Source organism: Hypomesus transpacificus, unplaced genomic scaffold, assembly GCF_021917145.1.
Source record: "Hypomesus transpacificus isolate Combined female unplaced genomic scaffold, fHypTra1 scaffold_297, whole genome shotgun sequence".
NCBI classification, from domain to species: Eukaryota; Metazoa; Chordata; class Actinopteri; order Osmeriformes; family Osmeridae; genus Hypomesus; species Hypomesus transpacificus.
Genome location: NW_025813824.1, coordinates 44,890 through 55,901, shown reverse-complemented (window position 1 = coordinate 55,901; position 11,012 = coordinate 44,890). Strand labels below are relative to the sequence as shown.

Sequence of the window (11,012 nt, the reverse complement as noted above, 5' to 3'; positions counted from 1 at the left end):
TCCCCTCTGCTCCTCTCTCCTCCTCTCCTCCTCTGCTCCCCCTCTGCTCCTCTCTCCTCCTCTCCTCCTCTGCTCCCCCTCTGCTCCTCTCTCCTCCTCTCCTCCTCTGCTCCCCTCTGCTCCTTTCTCCTCCTCTCCTGTCTTCCTCGCCTCCTCCTCTCATCCTCTCCGCACAATTGCCTCTTCCTCCACGTGTCTCTACTTCCTCATCCTGCTTCCAGGGGCAAGGATCAGTGAAGAGGTCAGAGTGCCTCAAAGATACAGACACGTGACCATGATTGGGGGATAAATGACAGGTATATCACCTAGGAGACCATGACAGAGAGAGCAGATATATCACCAAGGAGACCATGGTAGAGAGAGCAGTATATCATATCGGAGATAACGACAAATTATGAGAGAGCCAAGGAAGGCAATATCTGTTCTTCAGATGTCCCCAATTGAGCCTGAAGCCCTAATTAATTCACGGAACGACGTATTCATGAAAGTCTGCAAACAAGCCGACGGACCAGAGAATATACCCAACACTGTTTCATAGAAAGCTTTTGTGAAGGATATAGGTCAGCAGAAAGTTAGTTAGGTATTGCACAATTTTGACACAATCAGATTCCTGTGTTGTCAGCCACGAGTTCAAAATGTGAAATACACTCAATTTAGCCTGCCATCTAGTGGTCAAGGGCCTGAACTACACCCGGAAAGATCATGCAAAGTTGGGCCACTAACAAGCTCTATGCATGTGTGTGTGTGTGTGTGTGTATGTGTGTGCAGGCATGTCCCCCACAATAAAGAAGACAGAGATGGACAGCCCGTCTCCCCAGGAGAGTTCCCCTCGTCTAGGCAGCTTCACACAACACCACCGGCCTGTAATCGCAGTCCACACTGGTCAGTGCACACACACCCACACGCGCACGCACTCCTGTCAACACGCATGTGCACACCCACTCACGCACACACACATAACCCCCCCTCCCCTCCGCTCTCTCTCCAGGGATATCGCGGAGCTCCTCCGCGTTGCACTTCCCGCCCTCGTCCATCCTCCCCCAGACCACCTCCTACTTCCCGCACACGGCCATCCGCTACCCCCCTCACCTCAGCTCACAGGACCCCCTGAAGGACCTGATGCCCCTGGCCTGTGACCCGTCTAGCCAGCAGCCCGGTTCCGTGAGTACCCGGCCTCGCGCTGACCTTTAACCCCCCGGGGTTTCCACTCAATCTGACCTTCAATGTCCCACCATGATCCCTGACCCCTGACCTCTCTCTCTCTCTTTCCCTCCCCAGCTCAACGGCAGCGGGCAGGTCAAGGTGACCAGCTTGTCCAACTACATCTCCTCCCAGATGCTGGCCCCTCCCCCTCCGCCTGCCATGCCCCGCCTCTCGCTGGCCCCGGACTCCAAAGCCAGCACCACGTCCTCTGATGGGGGGGGAAACTCCCCCACCTCCCCCAGTAGGTGGACCAGCCCGCCACCACACTCAAGCACGCTTCACGTAGCGGAGGCTTTCGTCCCAACGCTAGCATGAAAGACGCGCAGCAGGTCATGGTTCAGAAGCGCATAGTTCTGGGTGGTCAGAGTACACTGAGCACAACACAAGCGTTTCACTACTCCTGCACAGTAGCCAATTGGCATGCAGCGCGAAGACAGTAGACTGACCAGCAGTAGAGTAACCAGCAGTAGAGAGACCAGCTGTAGAGTGACCAGCAGTAGAGTGACCAGCAGGATAAAGTAACCAGCAGTAGAGTGACCAACAGTAGAGAGACCAGCAGGAGAGAGACCAACAGGAGAGTGACCAGCAGTTGAGTGACCAGCAGTAGAAAGACCAGCAGTAGAGAGACCAGCAGTAGAGAGACCAGCAGTAGAGAGACCAGCAGGAGAGTGACCAGCAGTAGAGTGACCAGCAGTAGAAAGACAAGCAGTAGAGAGACCAGCAGTAAAGCGACCAGCAGTAGAGACTAACAGTAGAGAGACCAGCAGTAGAGAGACTAGCAGTAGAGAGACCAGCAGTAGAGAGACTAGCAGTAGAGAGACCAGCAGTAGAGAGACCAGCAGTAAAGAGACCAGCAGTACAGAGACCAGCAGGAGAGAGACCAGGAGTAGAGTGACCAGCAGTAGAGTGACCAGCAGTAGAGAGACCAGCAGTAGAGTGACCAGCAGTAGAGAGACCAGCAGTGGAGAGACCAGCAGTAGAGTGACCTGTGGTTCTCCCCTCAGCGTACTCCGGCCCCGGGACGCCCCCGGCCAGTCGCTCCTTCGTAGGACTCGGCCCTCGAGACCCAGCTGGACTCTACCAGACTCAGGTACCAGGACCTGTGTGTGTGTCTGTGTGTAGGTGTGTGTGTGTGTATGTCTGCATGTGAATGTTTGTGTGAGCGAGAAAAGGCAGACTTGCAGACAGACAGACAGACAGCAGAAAGACAGGCAGTCAGACAGACAGGCAGTCAGACAGACAGACAGACAGGCAGTCAGACAGACAGTCAGACAGACAGACAGACAGACAGGCAGTCAGACAGACAGACAGACAGACAGACAGACAGACAGACAGGCAGTCAGACAGACAGACATGCAGACAGACAGATAGGTGAGGCTGTAGGGATGAGGACCAAGGCTGCTGCATTGCAGTGTTGCTGCTCCATAAAACTGCTAGAGCAGCTCAGAGACTGCTGAGCCAGGAGTGTGTGTGTGCGTGTGTGCGTGTGTGTGTGTGTGTGTGTGTGTGCGTGTGTGTGTGTGCGTGTGTGTGTGTGTGTAATGAAACTTGAGTAGTGAATGAGATGCAAGTTGAAATGGCAGAGTCAGCTCAGTTTAGCCAGTTGAAACCATAGATATATAACCAGCACTGTGTTGTTGCTTTTTGCTGAAACATTACGGTCACGAAGGATCATGGATTTTGTCGTTTTCTCCTGTGACTGGAATGCTGGAGTTTAGTGCATCAATGTTTCTCTCTGTCCATGTGGACCTCGAAGAACATGCCAGCCTGAGTGTGGTGTGTGTATGCGTGTGTACATGTGTGTGTGTGTACGTCTGTGTTTGTGTGTACATCCTGGGATTTCCTACTTGTACCTCTGTCTCCCCCTCCTGGCCTTTGATCTGAACTACACAACAAAACACTCCCTTTGAATCCCTTAAGTGTTTCCGTCGTTTTCCCCATCAATGAACTCTGACCCCAAGTCTGACGCGTGTTCCCTCTTCTGTGTTGCAGTCCTGGTACCTGGGAAACTAGACTCCGGTTGGAGCAGAAGCACGCCGATGAAACACTTTATCCGGAACCAAGGAAAGAGACACTCGGACAAGCCTGAGGAAGCTGTATATAAACGTGTGTGTGTGTGTGGGTGCCGTCTGTCAGTATGTCAACACACGCATCGGTGTTAACATCAGGCTGCTCCGGCAGCTGTGTCCGGAGGGGGAGGAGGACGGAACGAGAGGGGGGGGGGGGAAGGTGGAGGGAGAGAAGGGCTGAAAGAAAGGACGAAAGAGAGAGAGAGAGGGGCCGAGGACTTGGAACAGAACCCCCCCCACTCCTCTACCCCCCTTTTTCAGGGCTGGGCTGGGGGGGCCCCCCCCAGATTGACCATCAGGCCGCACATCACCCGCCTCCCCCTCCCACCACACCTCTCTCGGACAGTGACCCCCACCCCCGCTATCTGCAGGTGCTGCTTTCTCATTTATGCAATTAAGTATCCTTTTTTCCTCCCCCCCCCCAGTCAACAAGAAAGAGAGATGGATGGAGAGAGACGGACGACAAGGTAGACACGCAGAGGAGAGAGAGAGAGATGGAGAGAGAAAGAGAGAGATGGAGAGAGAGAGAGAGAGCGAAAGAGAGAAAGAGAGAGAGAGATTCTTTCTCTCCGGGACACGGACCTATTCACTGACAATCACGGACACGTTCCGGTCTGTTTGCAGCCCGGGGCGTGGGTATGGGTGGTGGTGGTGGGGGGGGGGGGGCAGTTTGTTGTGGAGGCGGAAGATGTAACAGAGCCTGCGGTGTGTGTGTGTGTGTACTTGCATGTGTGAACGTGGGTGCTTCGGCACGCGCCAGCTGAGGTTCTCTTATTCGGGGGGGGGGGGAGCGGGGGGGGGGTCACTGTTCTCCTTCTACTTCCTGTTTCCCCTCGGTTGGAGTCATCAGAGAGCGACGCCACGCAGCTCAAGGACTCCCGTCTCTCAGTGCTCCTCCCCCACGGGGCTTCCTTTAACAGCTTCCTCCTGGCGTGTGATTGGTGGATGGGGACAGGTATCCTGGCGTGTGATTGGTGGATGGGGACAGGCATGGGTGATTGGCGGAGGATGACAGGCATTTGATCGGAAAGGGATGACGAGCATTCGGATTGGTGGGGGGTTACAGGCATTGTGTATAGCGGGTGAGCACAGGCGTGCGACTGGCGGATGAACGCAGGCTTGTGATTGGTGGAGTCTGACCGGTCCGTCCAAGCATGTAGAGAGGTGCTGTAGATATGGGTGTACATATTGCTAATAAAGGTCAACATTTGTAGGGATTTTTTTTCTCCATCGTTTCTCAAATACCCAGTGCTAACCCTTCTGGCTTTGTGATGAGTGACAGTCATTCCGGAAAGTTCTAGAGACAGAGCCGCTTGGAAGAGTCACAACAAGCGTATGTAATGCATGGTGCTTTCTAGACCAGCCCATCGACACTGCTGGGTCTACCGGACAGCCACTAGAGGCCTGAGATACCTGCATGATCTCTCTCTTGCTGCAGTGGAACCTCCATCCCTCCATCTCGCCGGCCGGCCTTTCTCCACCCCTCCATCCCTCCAACCCTCCACCCCTCCACCACTCCACTCATCCTCTCCCATCCCTCGATCCCTAGCTCACCGTGTTATCTCTTCTTCCCTGTGTGCCTCCACTACATATCTCCCTCTATCCTTTTATCGCTGTCCCCGGAATTCCACCTCTCCATCCCTCCATCCCCCCATCCGTCCTTCTATCCCTCCATCCATCCCATCCTCCCTCCTTCCCTCCATCCTTGTACCCCGCCACCCGTCAGCCCCTCTGCCCCTCCATCCGTCAGCCCCTCTGCCCCTCCATCCGTCAGCCCCTCTGCCCCTCCACCCGTCAGCCCCTCTGCCCCGCCACCCGTCAGCCCCTCTGCCCCTCCACCCGTCAGCCCCTCTGCCCCGCCACCCGTCAGCCCCTCTGCCCCTCCACCCGTCAGCCCCTCTGCCCCTCCACCCGTCAGCCCCTCTGCCCCGCCACCCGTCAGCCCCTCTGCCCCTCCACCCGTCAGCCCCTCTGCCCCTCCACCCGTCAGCCCCTCTGCCCCTCCACCCGTCAGCCCCTCTGCCCCGCCACCCGTCAGCCCCTCTGCCCCTCCACCCGTCAGCCCCTCTGCCCCGCCACCCGTCAGCCCCTCTGCCCCTCCACCCGTCAGCCCCTCTGCCCCGCCACCCGTCAGCCCCTCTGCCCCTCCACCCGTCAGCCCCTCTGCCCCTCCACCCGTCAGCCCCTCTGCCCCGCCACCCGTCAGCCCCTCTGCCCCTCCACCCGTCAGCCCCTCTGCCCCTCCATCCCTCCATCATGCGTCCCTCCCTCCACTCCTCATCAGGAAGTGAACGAGGGACTTGCGGGGACTCCTTTTCTCTTCTTAACTTGTACTTGCACGGTATTTTATAAAACACAAGATGTGCCTTGCCTTTCGTTAGCAACAGTATTATTAATCGAAAACTATTAGTAATTATGTTCTTTCTTTTAACTGGCAACAGTGGGGTAAGCTTTCACATGATGTTGGGATTGGGTGAACAGTCACACGGACCAGGCTGGTGTTCTGATGGGGTGAAATGTCACATGACCAGGCTGGGCTTGATGATTGGATGTAGATGGTACTGAACGGTGTTGGTTTAAGTTGGGCTTCTGGTTTTACAGTATGTAATGTACAGTTCAACCAATTGGTTTTGAAGTGGCCACATGCTCGAGTTAAACTTATTTTGAATGACATGAATATGCATTCATATTAACGCATGCACTAAACCTGTTTCTTGTACCCTCGCCAAGTTTTATAGTTATTGTTATTATTATAGTATTAAGATTGCTACACTTTGGACACAGTGAAACTGTGTATAAATACTTTTAGTATATCAGTCAAAGACTAAGTGTATATAAAATGTTTTCTTTTTCTTGAGTGTGTATCTAATACGGTGTTTTTGCCTGTATTTGGCCTGTGGCCAAGCCACATAGTGCGTGCTCCATGGGACACGTGCAAGAGGATTGTTCCGGAACTTAGACCGACCTCACACGAGGGTCTGTCACACGTTGAACTTTGACCTTTGACAACGGAGAATCAAGCTTCCCCTTGCTATCAAACAAACGGCACCAGACGCATTTGCAGCCTCTTTGCCAATCAATTCTGTTCAATTAAATTCATAGATTTTTTTTCTTATTTTTTTCTCTCTACATACTTGTACATCTAACCATTGCGCGTTTTGCCGATTTGCATGTGAGCTTCAAGGTGTCAACTCCCCCCCCCCCCCCACCAGGGTATTTGCACTAGAAAACCTTGTTTTTCACTGTTCCGTTTAAGGAAATGTATTTAAAAGACGTGCTTCTGTGGAAACATTGCCAAAAACTCTTCTTTGTGATGTACAGTTGATGAGAGCGAACGAGAGAGAGAGAAGTAAGAGAGAGAGAGAGAGAGAGAGAGAGAGAGAGAGACTGGGAGGGAGAGACTGGGAGAGAGAGAGAGAGGGAGAGACTGGGAGAGATGCAGGGAGAAAAAGATAGAAAGAGAGCGAGAAAGAGATGAGGAGGGAGGGAGGGTCAAAACCTAGACATGGATCTTGTCATCATAGTACTCTGTGTTTTTGCTGTACGCCCCGCTTGAGTCCTGGCTGAGAGCCACGGGTCTTTGGGCTTCCTTCTAGAAGGATCTGCTGTGGGCCGTTGTAGTTAGAGGACCAGTCTTTGAGACAAAATGCACTTATGGAAAGATCGATCCAACTCAGCTGTTGGAGTGTGGGGGGAGAGGGTTTCCATCTGTCTGATTGTTAGTGTGTGTGTGTTGTGTGTTGTGTGTGTGTGTAGGACTGTGTTAAATGAGGTTAGGGTTAGGGTTAGGGTTAGGGTTAGCTGATTCTTTTAGCCCTCCAGCCCCCCAGTCCCCCAGTCCCCCAGTCCTCCAGCCCCCCAGTCTCCCAGCCCCACCCAGGGTCCATGGTGTGTGGCCTTGCTGTGGTCTGTGGATGTGTCGGTTTGGATGAGGTGAAGTGGACTGGGATTGGCTGGTCCAGAGACTGGCTCAGTGCTGCTGCTTGTGAAGGGTTTGAGTGTGTTTGGGGGGCAGCAGGGGAGAGATGTTGGGGGGGGTGTGTGTGTGTGTTGGACGAGCGAGGGTGTGTGTGGGAGGGCGGTGGCTGTGAGGAGGTGAGAGGGAGGGAGATTCACATCATGAAGTTCTGAGGCAGGTTCAGAAGATACTAGGTCAGACGGCGGCACGCCAGGTGGGACCCAGGGATCCACATTCCTTTGCTCCCCAGACGGGAGGGGATCAGCCCCTCAGTGGCTGTGTCGCTCTGCGCTGGCAGCCAACCAGAGAGCCTGACTCCTCCCCCCACCTCCTGACCCCCCTCACCAACAGTTTTTTAATTTTATTTTTTACCATCCGAAGTCCAGCGGATTTGAGTCACAACCACTGACGTAAGCGGAGGGTCCCCTAGCCTGACTGGATAAGGGTGGCAGTGAGGGGGGGAAATGTGTGTGGACAGCTCATGAACGTGTGAGAGAACCACACTTGTGCGCTCACGTTGTGAACCAAGCCCGTTTCGATGGACGATATGTTGTCTTAAAGGTCCACTGATTCTGATGGTCCCAGGTCATTCTAATACAGGCAGCAATGTGATGTCATGACGACACTAGACAGAATACTAGTTCAATGTTTTTACAAAGGCTTTTTATTGAGAACATACATGTTCTACAGCTAAAAGGATGGAAATGTGAGAAGTTTAACAATCCATAATATTGTGTGGAAGCAAAATTTTAAACCATAAACAGAGATACTTTTTGTGTCTCGGTAGGCTTGCATGTCGTGACAGTGGACCTTTAAATGTGTTGAAGTTCATGTTGTATTGAATTGAATAATGAACGTGGTGTATTTATGCAAACTGGAGACCTTGTCTCTCCTCTATCCTCCGGCTCTCCTTTCTCCCTCCTTTCTGGGTAAAGATTTTACAAGTTACAAGAACTTTTACAAGTTGTCAGGATTATAGGCTAAGTTCTGGACTGTACACATAGCTAATTTAGTGCACATGGTGTTTTAACTTGGTTCCTTTGGTTCTTTGTGTCCTACTTTCAACAAACCAGCAAAAGCAAAACTTTCATAATATGTGAAAACTGAATACTGATACCAAAAATGATTTCAACAAGCAGTGCCTGCCATTTTACTGCTAAGTTAGTTTGATTTCTTTTTCTTTTTTTGTTGGCTAATGACCTTGTATGCGCTTGTGTCTGTGCTTGCGGCTGCGTGTTCTGGGTACCGCTGTCAGAACTGCACTGGATGAATCCAGACCTTAAGTAGACGCCCAGGTACCTCACAGGCCTATAGCAGCGGCCCTTACAGCTAGCAAGGAACCCAGGAGCCAATAGCAGTCGTCCTAACACAGGTACAGAGACGAGAAGCCATACAAAACCAAGTGCAGTTATGGAAAGGCGTGGTACGGCCGGCCCTCCTGATCACTCATTGGCTGGTGGAGACCAGGAAGAGGGAATCAGGCAGAAGTCCAGGAAGGACCTCTTTCTTGTCTTGGTCCTAAACTGCTTTGCCTCACCTTGGTTCCTGCCTCTGTCCAGCGACTGGTTCTCCTCTGCTCACCCCAGGCAGGCCCCCGTCTCCTCGTGGTCAACTCCGCAAATGCAACCGTGTCGTTGGTTTAAATACCTCCAGTATAAAACACCGCCCTCCTACGCCGGAGCCCTTGCTTTTCGGTTGGCGTGGCTGGTTGCGGCGGGGAGGAGGTCGGGCACGCGCACGCGAGTCAGAGCACCCTGGTTCAAACCCCCCGGACAACGGGCGAGAAAGGGAGTAGGTACTGACGAGCGAACCCATGACATCTGTTCCACACGGTTGCTGCTGTGGTAGGGGATGAGGCGGGGTGGATTCAGAAGTCGGCGCGTCGAAATGCAGTGTTCAATTATTAGGATCTTTTTGTTTTTGTCCAATTATGCTTTTGTCATTATACAGATATGACCATAGTAACGCAGTATATCGCTTGCTTGCAGTACAAGACATTGCTACAATCTTCACACCAGAGCATGCACTTATGTGCTCTCCTCAAACAGTAGAGTGGGTCAAAAGAAAATTAAATTAAAAAAACTTGAAAAAATAAACACGTTTTTATTCCATAAACAAATCACTTTAAATAGCTTGTTTCCCCCCCCCCCCCCTTCCCCCGTTTTACAGGAGTGTATTATCAGCAAAAGTCGGTACTCTGCTAATTGTTTGCAATCATTCTGATACTGGAGGACATAATTTTTACCTGGTGTGGGGGAGATCTTCAGCTTAGACAGTATTTCATAATGACTGTATTCAGCCATCGCTGTTAGCAAACGCTCATGAGTTCATGACAGGAAGTATGTTTCCCTATGCAAAATGTACGAAAATAAACAAGCTATGCCAGAATGCAGAAATGAGTTTCCTTCATTCTTTTCGGAGTTCTCAGGCCTCTTGGCAAATGTGTTGGCTTCCTGTGAGTGGCTGTGTTCACGTGGAGATCAGGATTTATCTCTTCCGGAGGTTGTCAGACAGGAGAAAGGAAGACTATAGCCTTGAATGACACAAGTCAAGTCTTAACTTGTGTAGTTGTAGTGATGTTTGTTCTAGATGTTTCCCTGCTCCAACACACCTGATTCGAACCATTTATTTGAATCAGGTGTGTTGGAGCGGGGAAACATCTAGAACATACAGGACAGAGGGCACTGAGGTCCAGGGTTGAAGACCACTGGATCATGTGACGACCTGTAATGACGCTGTCGTATAATGACTGACTTAAAGAAACCACTAGAGGGCACTATGCTTCTACAAAATATTCAACAAATGATCTATGAAATCTCCAACAATGAATGATAAAAATCTCCAACAACGATTTACAAATCTATAGTATATATATGAAATATGCAACAGATGCACACAAAGCACTTTCAAACTGATGCACGCAAAGCACACTCAATCGTCAGAATAATACATTTGATGAACGACGCCAAACACAAAGGCTTGTATTCATTCACAGCGTCAGGCTATTCAAACTGAGTAAGGGACATACGCTGTTGCTTCCAGTCAAATGACGTAACCTCTCTCTGGAGGAGAGGGCCCTGACATCATCCCCCAGTGGACGAATCGACCCGGCTTGGGACGAGATGTCCTAGAGGGGAACAAGAAAGAGCAGGGAGACGAAGGAGGGGGGATGAAGCGTCCTCCCCTCCCCCGAGGCCCCCCGGACCCTCTCACCTCGGATGACGGCTGGACCACACCAGAGGATGATGTGGAGCCCAGGCTGCGTCCTAATCGTGAGGGGTTGGGGTTGGGGTGAGTCTCAATCCTGTGGAACGGCTTGTCTTTCATGTCTTCTTCCGGAACCATCCATAACTCCTGGTGAGCTTGGAACCCGATCCTGAACCACAACCCACAATCCTTTATTTTGTACCACCAAGTAAACCCAGGCACAAAACAGTAAACATCTTTCTTATTCTGCACCACAGTAACGTAATACTGGATCTAACAGTATATAAATACAGGATATTACAGTACACACACACACACACAGACATAGTTTTATTAGGAGGTCATCAGTGTTGACCAGGCCAGACTAATTCTGCCTCATATTTTATTTTTATGCAGACAATCATGGGCGCCTCTTACGTAAGGTGTGGTTTGTTTTCCAACCTTTCAGGTGAATTATTGCAAGGGTCATTTGATTTAGTGGCACTCTTTGATTTTAGGCCAGCGCTTCGATTTTAGTGCTGCTCTTATCTGTGAGCGGGAAACTGGTAGAAAGCCAGGATGACGTGAACTTGATT

At 51.5% G+C, this 11,012-nt stretch overlaps 1 protein-coding gene across 1 annotated transcript; it reads left to right on the top strand.

The window, feature by feature from the left end:
• Nucleotides 1–737: 737 nt before the first annotated feature.
• LOC124463541 (nuclear factor 1 C-type-like) lies at nucleotides 738–3,458 on the top strand. Its single transcript, XM_047015283.1, has 5 exons — nucleotides 738–882; nucleotides 989–1,161; nucleotides 1,279–1,444; nucleotides 2,208–2,293; nucleotides 3,196–3,458. Exons 1-5 carry the CDS (start codon nucleotides 771–773, stop codon nucleotides 3,214–3,216), a joined length of 558 nt encoding a protein of 185 aa, XP_046871239.1. The 5' UTR covers nucleotides 738–770; the 3' UTR covers nucleotides 3,217–3,458.
• The last annotated feature ends 7,554 nt before the right edge of the window (nucleotides 3,459–11,012 follow it).

Coding starts and splice junctions, on each gene's coding strand:
- LOC124463541 (XM_047015283.1), top strand. CDS start 771: ATGTCCCCCACAATAAAGAAGACAGAGATGGACAGCCCGTCTCCCCAG. Junction 1,162..1,278: donor CTAGCCAGCAGCCCGGTTCC/GTGAGTACCCGG, acceptor TTCCCTCCCCAG/CTCAACGGCAGCGGGCAGGT. Junction 2,294..3,195: donor CTGGACTCTACCAGACTCAG/GTACCAGGACCT, acceptor TCTGTGTTGCAG/TCCTGGTACCTGGGAAACTA.